Source organism: Fukomys damarensis, unplaced genomic scaffold (assembly GCF_012274545.1).
Source record: "Fukomys damarensis isolate Sample0158 unplaced genomic scaffold, DMR_v1.0_HiC HiC_scaffold_16, whole genome shotgun sequence".
In the NCBI taxonomy this organism is placed as follows: Eukaryota; Metazoa; Chordata; class Mammalia; order Rodentia; family Bathyergidae; genus Fukomys; species Fukomys damarensis.
The window spans coordinates 114,876,777-114,891,301 of NW_022900928.1; the positions used below are offsets into that span (position 1 = coordinate 114,876,777).

General features: G+C 35.6%; 1 protein-coding gene across 6 annotated transcripts in view; it reads right to left on the minus strand.

The window, feature by feature from the left end:
• Abca12 (ATP binding cassette subfamily A member 12) overlaps nucleotides 1-14,525 on the minus strand; it is a 183,158-nt gene that overhangs the window by 42,769 nt on the left and 125,864 nt on the right. For all 6 annotated transcript variants that reach the window (XM_010616024.1, XM_010616023.1, XM_010616026.1 and 3 more), the window contains 7 exons: nucleotides 13,410-13,589; nucleotides 12,537-12,852; nucleotides 10,661-10,775; nucleotides 3,966-4,295; nucleotides 2,450-2,519; nucleotides 2,112-2,246; nucleotides 458-613 (listed from right to left, as the gene is read on the minus strand). In XM_010616024.1, the coding sequence (XP_010614326.1) occupies nucleotides 458-613; nucleotides 2,112-2,246; nucleotides 2,450-2,519; nucleotides 3,966-4,295; nucleotides 10,661-10,775; nucleotides 12,537-12,852; nucleotides 13,410-13,589 (1,302 nt within the window). The remainder of the gene's footprint in view (nucleotides 1-457; nucleotides 614-2,111; nucleotides 2,247-2,449; nucleotides 2,520-3,965; nucleotides 4,296-10,660; nucleotides 10,776-12,536; nucleotides 12,853-13,409; nucleotides 13,590-14,525) is intronic.

Below are 14,525 nucleotides of genomic sequence, written 5' to 3' on the forward strand. Positions count from 1 at the left end.
TATATATTGGTACCAGGGATTGAACTCAGGACCTTGTGCTTGCTAGGCAGGTGCAGTACCACGAGCTAAATCCCCAGTCCCCTTTCTAGTATTATTGACAACTTATGCTACATTATCTGTGTTTGTTACTTGGTTACTCCTTATGACTGGTGGCAGATGGCTGGAGTTAAGGGTACAAATTGTGGCCAAGGAATAAAATTTTTCTCTGTGTGAGTCTAACTGGACCACAAAGGAGAGCTATAATCTTGGCCTAATTAGCACCATATGCTAGCCAACTAAGCTAATGAGCCCAGAAAAAGCCACAATTCAATCCCCGTAAGAGTCCAAACACATATGTGTAGACAGATTCATCCATGACTAAAAGGATAATTTTGCCATTTAGAGAAGCGTAACTAAAAGTAGCTGCCATGTGATTTTTACATCATTTCCCTTACAGTAATGAATGGTGTTGACCTACTTGTCTTACTGGCAGATGGGTTGGTGTTCTGCATCATGATGTTAGTAAACATAAGGCCGTTGCTTTTCTCGCGCTTCACCTCTGCACATCCAAACCGCTCCTTCCAATAGGAAGGAAGAATTGGAAAATACCACGGCGCAGCCATACCGTATGTTCCTGTAATAGAATGTGTTAGGAAAGGGGATTAGTAATGATCTTTAAATTAAGCATCAGAAATGAAGCTATGCGTGGTTCAGGAGGAGCTTCTTTCTTTGCATTTCTTTTCTTTTTGGTACTGCATAAAACTAAAGGGTGGTTTTGGTTTTCAAGGTAGAGTAAAAAAGATAGCCTTTCTTTTAAAATTAGCATCACTGGAATATAATTAAAAGTCAAAATGTATTCATTTTAAGTGTACACCTAGATGATTTTTAGTAAATTTATAAAGCTATAGAAGAACCACCACAAACTAGTATTAGAGTATTTATATAACTGCAAAAGTTATCTCACGCCTTTTGTAGAGAATCCCTGTTCCTATGGCAAGTCCCAGGCAATCACTGATCTGCTTTCTATCTCTCTATACAAGGAGTGATTGGGAAGTGGACTGAGAAGTAATAGGAGAAGGGAGGAAAAAGATGTAGTATGTACACATACCACTGTAAGCATGTACTAATAAAAATTTTTAAAAATGATTATGGTGAAGACATACTGTATCCATGCCCCTCAAAATACTCTCTTTGCCCAACCGTTTATCACGTCATTTGTGACACTTTTCTTAAACAGTTCCAGAAGTCCCCCTTCATGTCTTTAGGAGGTGAAAATATTGTGAATGCATCTGCCTACTGCTATCCAACGGAAAGGCAGGCTTCTAAAAATATTGACTTATCTACTTCATCCACCTTTTCACTGGATCTGGCACTGTGCAACTTCTAGCTCTTCCTCAGTCAAAATGACCGTGAAAGGTAAACATTTGGAATCAATTCAGTACACTGAGGTAGCTACGATGGCACAACTGAAGAAGGACTTTCAGAACTGCTTCAGAAAATTGCAAGAAGGGTGGAATAAGTGTGCTCAAGTGAGGGATGGTATTTTGAGGGAGATTATTATTGTTATTATTTTATATATTTATTAAAATTTTAATTTTAATTTTTGTTACCAGGGATGGAAATCAGGACCTCATGCTTGCCAGGCAGGTGCTGTGCCTCTGAGTTCCATCCCTGGCCTGAGGGATATTATTATTATTTAAACACACACTGTATTTTTGGTCACATCTTGTACTCATCTCTGTGTATATAAAATCATATACAATATCAAACTGTACATATATAAATAAGCTTAATAGAAAAACACATAAGCATGTTAGAAAGCGTGGTTGAACTCCAGGATAGGAGCCCAACTTATCTTCTTATTAGAATCAACTTATCTCATTAGAATCTGGTCATTTCTCCTTAGATTTAGGAAATTCAGGTTTTACTTTTTAATATTTCACACTCCTATTGATTTGCCACTATCCTATACTTCTTCATTTAGAAGGACATCAGGGAATTCTATGAATATTTTTGTTTAGTTCTGGGGCTTTGGGAAGTACTTCTTTGGATATTTTAAATGACTATTAGAATGTATATATAGTTGACTTATGATGATGACAATCATGTTTTTGTAAGAATCGTGCTCATACCTGGGAAAACGTTCCTGACATACCAAGCAATAAAGAAGTAGATGAAAGAATCAGCTAGGATTAGACAGCACAGCCAGCCAAATGATGTGGTGTCATCCTGGACTGGGGAGCTGTACATATTTTCCCACTGGAGACCTAAAAATTGGAACACAGATGTTTATTTTCCTGTGACACATGTCACGGTTGTGAAAGATAAGATTCAGGTTTTTTGTTTCGGTTTTTTTTTTTTCTTTTGGTACTGGGAATCAAACTTGGGTCCTTGCGCTTGTGATGCAGGCGGCAGAACCACTGAGCTAAATCCCCAGCCCTAAAGTTCAGTTTTAAAAAAGTGAACCTACCAATGCCTTGTTCCTCATATCGTGCAATATACTGGCTTGCGTAGCTGAATGCTGTTGGGGACAGCAGGCTCTGGGAAGAAAATGAACAGCTGTGAGTCTTCTAGTAGATTTCATACATTTCACCCACAGTGAACTTAGGTGGTGATTATGTTGGACACATGTACAGACTAAATTGATGTTCACTGTCTAAGTAGATTAAAAACTCAAAGGTCCCTTTATCTAGCATGATGCAATTCTTAAAAAGAAAACAGAGGTGAAGGAGCAGAAAATATAAGCAGGAAAATTACAACTTGGTAAATACTTATTAAAAATCCAAAACATATATTTAAACTTATTAAATGCTGCTCAGCAATTATAAAATAGGTAATTACAGAATAACACAGTTTTAAGACTAAAATGAAAACATTAGGGAGCAGAAGATGATTTTTATATCATAAATTTATTTCAGGTAACAGAGGCATTGAGAATAAAAATATACTACAATATCAGTTGATTAAATATTGTTAATTTCTACAAATTACAAATTTAAATTTTGTTTAAACCCAAAGAAGTCACTGCTGGATGAATGTTATTCATCACTATCTATTTTCATAAAAAGCAAAGTCTTAATATGATGAGATTTGTTTCTACTTTCTTTATTTCAGAATCAGTAGTCATAAATCTCAAATTAATGTAGTGCTTTTAAATGAAAAAGCAGAAAAGAATTCTGAGTTGATTATATGCTGTCGATGCATTTATCTTTATGCTTGCATGCTATATTTTGTGCTATGAAAACCATGATAGCTATTCATATATGAGAACAGTTCAGTACTACAGGCTCCAAGATGCTTAAGGAATTAGACCAGAGAGAAGTCAGACCATCTCTAAAACATGTTGTATTCCACTGTGATGGCTAAGGTGGATTTTCAACTTGATTGTCTTAAGAGCCACTCAGGATTAGTGCAGCAGACTTCTCTGTGTGTGTTAGGTGGCAGGGGGAAGAGGAGGAAAAAGAGAAGGAGAGCGGGGAGAGGAAAAGAGAGGAGGGAAGGGGAGGGGAGGAGAGGAGAGGTTATCTCTTCGGAACTTATCCCTGCTCCACTTCCCATAAAGTGAACAGTTTTACTCCACCATGCCTTTCTGCCTTAGAGCTAGCCTGACACAGACTTAATACCCTGAAACTTGAGCCCAAATAAAACCTTCCTCTAAGTTCTGTATATCCAATATGTGTTCCCCCAGCAATGAAAAGCTAATACATCCATTTTAACTATTATTTCTTAAGGAATTATTTCTTGATTGCATCACTTCTTATGGTTCTAGAAGCTGTGAGAGAAGAGATTTCCTTTCCATAGTCTTGTGCTTGTATGATAGACAATGATGTAGGGGGAAGAGGGATTATTACTAGGACAGTTATGCTTAATTTTCTATCACTAAATTTTTAAATTTAAATACTTGAACTGGCAGTTTGAGATTCTGAAAACAAACAAAAAGAGCCCAGTCATTTTACACCGGCCATTCTGACAGATAGATGCCTTACCACGAATACTTTCACTATGTAGCTCAACTCATCCTCAACTGTAATCAGAACAATAAATGGAAAAAAGGCGATGACGTAGATGAGGCTTCCAATGAGAGCAGCAATGTTGGTGTTGTTAAAGAAGACACTGATAAGATAGCTCATAGCGATAACTGAGAAGCTGTAATCCGAAAAATACAGGAACAAAATGAATCCATCAGTTTTAGGAAGAATATTGCCAAACTTGAGAATAATGATGAGGATCGTGATGGTAACCAGCAGAAATCCAACACTCTCTATAAGCCAGGCGAAAAAATGGCTGCAGGAGTTCACACCCATCATCTTCATGTACTGTAAGAAGGAGAAAGTGTCAGCTGCTTCTTCGAGACTCAATAAGTAACAATCATTTTTGCATTGTAACAAAATGTCCCCAAATCTCCATACATATGTATGGAACCAGACATTTTAAAAAATTTTATTGAGTTCATTGGTACATTTTAAGTATACAGTACAGTTACATTCATCATTGGGATCTTGCACCTTTACTTGACAGATCTTGGTTCTCATTTTCTCCCCATACCCCTACTCTCCCTTTACCCCCTTTAACCTCCCCTATTTACAAAGACTTTGTTTCCATTTTTTCCTTTTCTCATATTTTTTTCTTGGGCCAGGGATTTAGCTCTGTGGTTCTGCCACCTGCCTCTCTTGTATTTTTTCTTGTCCCTTATTTACTTTCCCCTACCCTTCCTACTTTCCCCACACCTTTAGCCCTTCTCTTCCTGTTTCACATTGTTAAACAATTAGTTTAACAATTTGGATTTTATTTACACTTTTAGTTTCACACCAGAAGAACTATTTGGTATTTACACACGTGTCTTATTTATTTCCCTTAAGAGTATAACACCTCAATATGCATCAATTTTCCTATGAATGACTCTAGTTTCTCATTCTTTATGGCTGAGTAGTACTCCATTTTATAGAAAAACCACATCTTCTTTATCCAGTCTCCAACTGATGGGCAATTGGGTGGAACCAGACATTTTAATGACATATAAATCAAGTATTTGTTCTCCCGCATGCCCCCCAACAACATGAATGATTTGGATGGTGAGTCTTTAAAAAAAATTCAATTCTAGGGCTGGGGATGTAGCCTAATGGTAGAGCTCTTGCCTGGCTTGCTGGAAGTCTTGACTTTGTCTCCCAGCACCCCCCAAAAAAATTATAATTCTGTTTTTTAACTGGTATGTACCTGATGCATTCATATCATACTATTGTAGAAGGGATCATCAAATTTATTGTGTTCCCTGCAGAATTTTATGACATGAAATTGACATTTTTGTTTTGTCTTTTTGTGGTACCAGGGATTGAACTTGGGACCTTGCGCTTGTGAGGCAGGCAGCAGAACCACTGAGCCAAATCCCTGGCCCCGAAATTGACATTTTTGTATGCAAGGGTATTTCAAGCTGGTGAAAAACTAAATAATTTAAATTTAAGTTCAACATAGGGATTAAGATAATAAAAACCTATAATTTGTTTTTCTAAAGCTAAACATTAATGAACAAGACAACTATTGTGTGTGTTCCTGAGACAAATAGAATATAATAGAACTAGAATTAGAATTTAAATTCCTAAGAATTTAAAACATGGAATCTTGGAAAGGAGACCCTGTGCCTTTAGCCAGGACTTCGCCATTCTTAACATCCACGGCAATTTAATTCAGGGGTGCTATCCTTGTTTTCTGAAGACATTGATACACCTGAATTGAACTTGGGTAACTGAGATACTCGATATCTTCCTCTCAATTCACATAACTAAGTGATACACCCCAGGGCCAAGGCATTCCACCAACATGGAAAGATAAAGCAGCAAGATTTATTTGTGTACTAATACAAAAGATTCTGGATGGAGTAAAGACCCTTGGACCTGGATTGTCTTAAATTTGGTAAAACTTGGTAACTTAGAGGTATCCTGCTTTCTAATTACCAATTCAAAATTACTGTTAAGTTTATGAATTCAATGTTCCAATTTTAAAAAGAACACAAGAAATGCTCCATTAACGGCTTTATAATACAATGCAGTTTTTTCTTTTTTGCAAAACTGATCTTTCAGTGCTCTAATTCTAACTTGTTTAGAAAAATAATAATAGCCAACAGTGAATGCTCTAGGTCTTTTACTCTACAAGCAAAAAGAGTGATTTTACTTTCTTCTTGTTTTTTGTTTTTTGGTTTTTTTTTGCAACTTATCACATTTTGATAACTCTCCTACTCTTGTTACCATGGAGACAGCTACCTGACTGCCAACAGTCTAAGCTGTGGGCCTTATACTAATCACCACTGAGAAAAAGCCTGTGACTTTTCCTCTTAACTTTACCCTCTTCCTCACCTTCTCTCCCTACTGCTTTTCTCCTCCTCAGCTGTCTTCCTTTGCAGTGAAAGTTTAGTCTATATCTCCACAGAAATGAAAGTGCAGGTCAAAGTAAAAAATATGCATAGAACAAAGATTCACTATGGAAAGATTGTCCCCAATTACTTCGTTTGCTATTTTTGAAAAAAAAAATTACATTTTGATGTGAAAAATGATCTCACAACTCTTGTTCCAGAGATTCTGCCCCACCCCCACCCAGTTTCTGAAAAATCATTGTGTCATGTTTGATGATTACAATTCAGAGATATGTATCATTTCAAATATGATTATGATAAATTAGCCCTTTATTTGCCTTTCCTGCTATTTGTATTTTGAAGTTTTTGCCAAGTTATAGGTGCTTGAATATAATTAAATAGGGTCATATAGAGCCATGTACTAATTTTTTTGTGACCTCTAAAACAACCACTGGTTAGCTACAAAGTATGTCACATGGTAGAATATCAGTAGATTTCACAAGGTGAAAATCAAATATCTAGGATGTATAAAAACCATGACATAAAGCTGATGTAATGGGTATAAACATGTTTTTCTTTCCTGAAGGCTGATGGCAACAGAATAAAATATATGTAGGTCTAGTATAGTCCCTCTGCATAGACTTGTTAAAAATTAATTTAGCTAGTTTAAAGACCTTTTGAAATTTTTGAGGCTCAGATGGAATTCCTATTTCTAAGAACTGATAAAAGTTAGAGACTGATCATTTTGCGCTTTATTGAAACAAGCTGAGTTAGGTGCTTGCAGAAATGCTACTTCACACTCAAGTATGAAATTTCAGTGTTAATCTTTAGGATCTTATGCTGTGAGAACACGTCCTATTTACAGAGAGAGAGAAAGAGAGAGAGAGAGGAGGGAGGGAGTGATGAGAGCATCGAAGTCATCCATAAATTATACAGATTTACTGCCAACTTTACAGGTACAAACAAGGCCAAATTTGCTGATGGTAGAGGTTCACAGAGAATAGCTGGCCATGCTTTCTCGAATGCCATTAGTTCCTCCTCAAAGTGACAGGTGTCAGGTGACGGCTTTACAATCAAAGAGTCACTTGTCCCAAGCCTCCCAAATCTGTCAGAGCAATTCATCATCATCTGATAACTGGTTGCCCAAGGAGAACCTCTCTGCACAGTGGTCAGAATCAGGCCTAGTTTGCAGCAGGAAATTGTAAGAATGAGATTCTATAAGACTTGGTATGAATGAGTTGCCACATTCATGAGAGTTTATGCACAGAGAAGGATATGAATACAGAAAAAGCCATAAATATTCACAAAATTGCTTGACAAAAATGTTGTCATTCAACTCAACAAGTAGGGCAGGTCCTAATTCACCTGGAATAATGGCATTTTCTACTTCAAGCTTTAAAATTCTCTTAACCATAGATATTTGTATTACTGGTTTTTGGCAAGGTATTGTGGTCATTGTTTGGAATATTCCAAATTTCCCCAAGTGGTATTGATAGTGCACATTAGGAAAGCAAAAAAAGTTGTTTAATGTGAAGCTACAAAGGACTAAAAATCCTTGCATAATTCTTGGTAACAGCCCACAAATATATTTGGTCACCTGTCTGAACTGAGAGAAAATTCCAAAATCTTATTGTCAATTGACTACTAGCACTAAAAATCTCATGACTAGCTATTATATGAAGGTAACCCCTAAGCCATGAAAATCATTTTCTCTGTACATTATAAAAAGCAGTATTTTAGAGCTTTAAGCAAAGAATAGAGACCAAAATTCACTTGCAAGTCATCTTAAAATAGTTTTTTTTAAACTACAGGTTTAATTTAAAAATACTTTTATTATCCATTACTATTTGTGTTAATTTCAAAGGTGAAGGAATTCACTAGAGTCAGAACATAGCAATGTCAAAGATTAATGGCTTCATTGAGGTAGCAACCAACTTGGCTTTCTTGCCCAGCTTTTAGAATAATGACAAAAAGAAAGAAGTAGATATTGATTTTCTTTACGTTTTTGGCTTAATTTGAATGAGATGGAAGTAGAAAATGGACAGATTTATAATCACTGAATATAAAATAATAGTATTAAAAAGTGATTTTGAACCTCTGGTAAACTAGGAGATTATCTATTATCATCCTCAAAAGTCCTCAAAAGTCTTATAATATTATAATAGGATTATAAAAGTGAAGGATCAATTGCATGTTGAAATACTGAAGTTCAGTTCAAACACTCATTAGATACACAGTTCTCAGCAGGTTCATCTGTCACCTTCTGTGCTTGATTTTTTCATCTGTGATAAGAAGGTTAGATGTGAACTATAAGGATGGAGAAAGGCTGAGCAGGAACCACTGGGAACATCCATTTATGCCACACCCAGTACTGTCGATCATTTCACAAATACAGTCCTCTTTTGAATTTAGAAAGCTGTTAATTTTAAGACGTGACACTATTTTACACACCACTGAGAAAGAAAAATCACTGCCAACTAAATCATGACACTCTATCACATGAATCCTAATTTCAGAGGCCTTTTAAAAAATATCTTAGAATTGATAAACTATGGATAATACATGTAACTAGGTGCCTTCTCTCTTCTGATATGCATCCTGGAAATATTATGCCAAATGTAATGGAGTCTAGATAAAAATGACTCAGTGAGTTTAAGGGATTGGGTCTAAGGTCATATGCTGGTAGAAGCATAAGATGCAAATCCTGCTACTCTAAATTCCATAGTTTTCCCACTATATGACTTTGACTCCAAGACTAGATGGTTAAAATGTGTAAGTGGATACCTAATAAATGCAGACACAGACCTGGCAAACAGAAACTGGTTCACTGACAAAAATATCTTCCTTTCATATCTTTAAGATTGAGAAAAAACACCATTATATTTAGTAAATTTTGGCTACCTGCATAAATACATTCAAAGAGCACTATATTATAATACAAGATAGTACACTGTGTGAACTATAGAAACATGCAGAGATAAATTATATGTGTTTGTATGAGTATACAGACACACATGGACAGTTGTTTACTGATTGTGTCACAAGTTACATTTTTTAGGTAAGTGTTAATTTTGAAGTAGAAAAGAACTAGACTTCTAGTACAGTTTTCTACTTCAAAGTTTTCTTTTCATCCTTGATGATTCACTTCTAAGTACCATGGATCTGAAAAAGATGTGTAAGGCAGGAGCTTGCCACCAGATTAGGGAGCAGGGGATGGATTCAAGTTTCTGAACTGGAGTTAGGAAACTACCACATAGTCCTGAATACAGCAGGGTTCAAATCAGTTGAGACATTTACCAAATTGTAACTGAGATATAAAAATGTGGCTATGAAGATCAATGAGAATTTAAATAGGAAAGGTAAGAAATGTAGGTTTAAACACTGCAACAATCCTGAATGCCTCTTGCTAAACCAACAGAAATATGAAGGAGCATCTTTGGCCTTGCAAGGAGAAATAATCATTGCCTAAAAGCATTGGGTACATTTGAAAAGTACAAATGGACTAACAGGTTATGCTAACCTCATTATTTCTCTTTCTCAGCCAAGTCTTGCAGTAATTATTGTGCCCTAGATTTGAAATGTTTCAGCTTTCTTCCTACTCCATAAGAGCTTTAAGAATGGTCTCATTACGGGATGAGCAGATCAAATAATTTCTATTCAAATATAATTTAAAACTACACAATGCTGTTCTGAAAAGAAGTAAGATTTTTTGGATTTTGGGTTAATGGTAAAGAACACGACCAAAGACAGATTATTCTTTACTCTACTGGTCCTTGTGTACCTTCTGTTATAGTATTATTAACCCAATCACTAGCGTAACATGAAATTCTTCAATTCTATAAATTAAGAGTTTCTGGGAAATTGAGAAGGTTATTGAAGGAGACAAGATATATGGGAAAGAGAATTTTCTTCTTGGAAGCTAAAATCTATCTACATCTATGTCTGTGGCTATATCTCCATTTACACTGCTTAGTTACTGTGCTAACGATCTCTCTGCATTAATAGTTATTACTGTTGTTATTTAAACTACTTTTGTTAGATCTTTTATTCTACAGATAATTTCTTGGGCACAAAATTATTGTCAGGATAATTATACTCATATTTTATTCAGGATTATTCAGATTTTGCTTCTCAGAAGGACTTATTAAGTGACTTTCATGTCACTTTATGAGGAAAAAAATAAAGCTGCCTTGGTGACTTGTAAAATGTTTGTCTTTCTATCTAAATCACAAGGTATAGGTTAGGCTTTCTATGTTTGGATAGCCATGATAAAAATCATAATAATTAACTGTTCTATTAATAGGATGCATTCATAATAGGAAAAGACTTTGAACGTACCTCATGAAGCCGGAGGTCTTTTTCATAAACAAGCTTTTTTACAAAAACAGCTATAAATACAACCCAGGCCACCATGAGCACAATTGGAAGTGAATAAGAGACACTGGTTAGGAAACTGTAAAAAAAAAAAAAAAATTGAGTAACCATAAGGAATGTCATTCTTTTGGATCATAATACTTATATAAAGCACATACTTTCTCTTATATTGAAATCATAGCCCTGTTTGGAAGTTGAGAGTAATTGTCAATATTATCATAATATTTATGAATTGGGAAGCTCACTTAACAGCGGGCCCATAATTTTCTTGCTGTAATGTTTTAAGGCTGAAAACATGGCTCTGGACTGTTAGATAAAATTGCTGTGTTGTTTAAAATGTGTTTGAGAAAATCTTGTGCGAGGAAATAATTATTATATAGATGCAAAGCTCAAAACTCTCCTACCTAAACTAAATTCTTATCTGAAAGGCAGATTTATATTAGATGATAATCTATTTATCTAACTACAAGCTATATCTTCCAAAATTACTGTATTTATCTACTCTTAGGAAGCTCAAAGTCATTATTAAGCTAAATTTCCCAAAACAAAATAAAATGTAATCCAAAGCATTTAATTTACAATGCAGACAAAAAACCTGGATTCCCCAGAGGAATCCACAGAGCTGTTTTATACATGATACAGAAATGTCTTTTTTCTGGTAATGTGCTGGAAAGTAGAGGGTAACTGGAAGACCTCATCAAGGCCCAAGGTATTCCTGAGTGGTCGGCCCACAATGTCTGAAAGTTCAGACAAAGTGTTTCTCAAGGCTGACCATGCGTCAGAAGCACCTCGCAAATGTATTAAAACAGGTATCTGGGGGCAATCTGTAAGCTTCTAATTAATAATGTCTGGGATAAGGCCGTGAATCTTCTTTTTAAACAACCTCCTAGATGTTGCTACAGTGGCTGGGGCAGGGAGTCATGAATCTAACAATCATAGCCCCTCTAAAAGCTGACACGAAGCCCTTAGTTTTCTTTCAATAACTCTACATTAATCTGTTTTGCATCTGGGGCTCCGCGGAAGCATTTAGATAGAGAAAGGTCCCATGGCCATTTCCTTTGTATTCCATAAGGCTGAAGAATTATCTCCAAGTTTCCCAAGAAAAATGCAGATATTAATGGAACATGACATCACAATCATTCAGTCATTTTATCCTGGAGAAATGTATAACCATCAGAGAGATGAGTTACTTTGTGGAAGGAGAGCAGTGGGACTTGGGCCATAGCCCTGTTTGTTTGTTTGTTTGTTTCCTGTGAAACTGGTATGAGGTAGGCACTTATAAACATTTGTTAAATGAATTTCTTTTTGGACCAGGGCCAGTTTTGATGCAGTTCTGGCTCTAGAATTAGGCAAAGCCCTCGTTAACTAATAAAAATTCTTCTGTAATTTTTCTTCTAGGCAATTATGCTTTTTACATTTTATCTAGGCTTAAGAGGAAAATGTTCATCTTACAATGGGAAAGACTGGTGCAGTATCAACTTTATATCTTAGTCAAGTTATTTAGTCTTTCTGGATTTCACTTTTGCCTTGGAAGAATGGGCAATGAGATCTTCTTCAACAGAATTTTATGAAGTTTGTTGGGTAAAACAAATAAATAATACATAACTTAATATTTATATGTATTCATAAGCCTTATGATTATATTCCTATTAAAAGTGCAGAGTGCTGTTACTTATAGTCTTTAGAGAAATTCAGGCATTACCATTTTAGGTTCTGAGCATATCACAAAGGCTTGGTGACTACTTCCTCTTTCATCTACTATGTCTAAATGAATGGACAGAAGTGAGTTCTCAAAACAAGTGAGTGTTCATTAATAGGGGCTACAAAAGTGCAAACTTACTTGTCCTTCATATAGCAGGGATAAGGTACTGCTTGAACCTGGACAGCTATTTCCTGTGAGTTTCTTCCTGTTTGTAATTCAACGATTGCTCTTTCAATACTATCCTGCAAATAAACAAAAGCCCTGCCATAGATCTGGTTGTGTGATGGAGAATTGTGGGGACCTGGAGCCCAAATCTTGGTTCTTATGCTTCTTGTTGTCTGGGCAGTCTTCAAACTCATGCGGATGGTATATTTTACAACAGGAGGAAGAGAGACATTTTCAGAGTCATAGCCTCTGTGCCAGCTTCTGTTAGAAGGAAGCTTAAAAATGACACCTAAAAATAAAATAGCAACAATAGTGGAAAGGTTACTTTATGAGTGACATTATTCATTGTTCAGAGTGTACACATAAGGTGAAGCCAAACAGTCAATTGAATTAGTAATGCCACAGAAGGTTCAGGCTCCTGATTTACAGAAAACATGGTAATTGGAGGTGTCAATCTCAGAAAGTCAAAGCTGGAGTTGGAGAATATAATCATATAACTCATTGGCTAAATTAACTACTTCACTGTAAACTACTTATTGAAAATTTTAAAAACTCTACTTTTAAATGAATAATCTTGACTGATTACGAGAATTTCACCTTTTAATTATAAAATCCTTTTCATTTTTAATTTGAACTACGCCAATGAAATTAGACATATGTTGAAGCCTCCTCATACTTAGACAATATGGGTGGTTGACTACATGAAATGTTCTCATTTGTAAGAACATCAGAGAGGGTAATGGCCTCTGCACTACTTTTCTGAGTTCTATATGAAAGAGGTTAAAAAAAGAATTTGGCCAATTTTTGTACAAAGGGAAGCCCAAGTCCTAATAGAATAGCACTTACTTCCAAAGAGTTCATTGCTTTTATAGAGCCTTTTAGCTTCTCTCTCCATTTCATCTATGGTTTCTGCTGGCTGAATACGGTCATACAATACACAAGAGGAAATGTTTACTGTCAGGGAAGACAGTGTGTTAAGCTGATCAATGATGTCAATGTTGTTTTTTAATGTCAGCCTGAGAGTGTCTAAAGAAACAAAGTAAAGGAGATAAAAAATACTACAATGACACAAAATACTGACATTTTTGGCAAATGTTAAAAGTTGAACAATATTATAAATAATGAGATGCAGTAGAATTTACTCTAAAAATATCTAGTAGACCTTTTCTTCCTATTTCACATGGGATTAGGGGAAATGGGAAGGGTAGGGGAAAGGAAAAAACATGAGAAAAGGAAAAAATGGAAACAAAGTCTCTGTAAATAGGGAGGGGTGGAGAGGTTGTAGGGAGGGCAGGGGAATGAGGAAAAAACAAGAACCAAGATACCTCATGTAAGGGAACAAGTTCCCAATGATGAATGTAACTGTATTGTATGCCTAAAATGTACCAATAAACTTAATGAAAAAATATTAAAAAAATAAAATATATAGTATTCTATACCAAGATAAATGTGCCCAGTTCTACAAATATTCATTTAGGACTATATTAAGGTTAGAGACAAATATAGTAAGCCCTGGTTCAAAGTAAGATACCATAAAACACAGATAGTAACAAGTAGGGAGAACTTCAAATATGAACAGAAACAACAGATCTTCAAATGGAGAGGAGTAGAGGGAAAAGGGATGAAGGAAAAAAGTTAAAAGAAAAAAAGTGGAATTAGAACTTTTGCAAATGGGAAGGGGACCACTCAGCAGGAGGAACAGGGGAGGATGGGAGAGTAGGAGACGAAAAACAAATTAAGATGTGTTATATACATTTACCAACATCCCACAATAAATGTAGTCATGATGTACTGCAACCATACATTAATAAAGAAAGTTTTAAAATAAAGATACAAGATCATTTAAAAGTATATTGTTACAAGGGCTGGAGATTTAGCACAGTGGTTCCACCGCCTGCTTTGCAAGCTCCAGGACGCAAGTTCAATCCCCGGTACAAAAAAAAAAAAAAAAAAAAAAAAAAA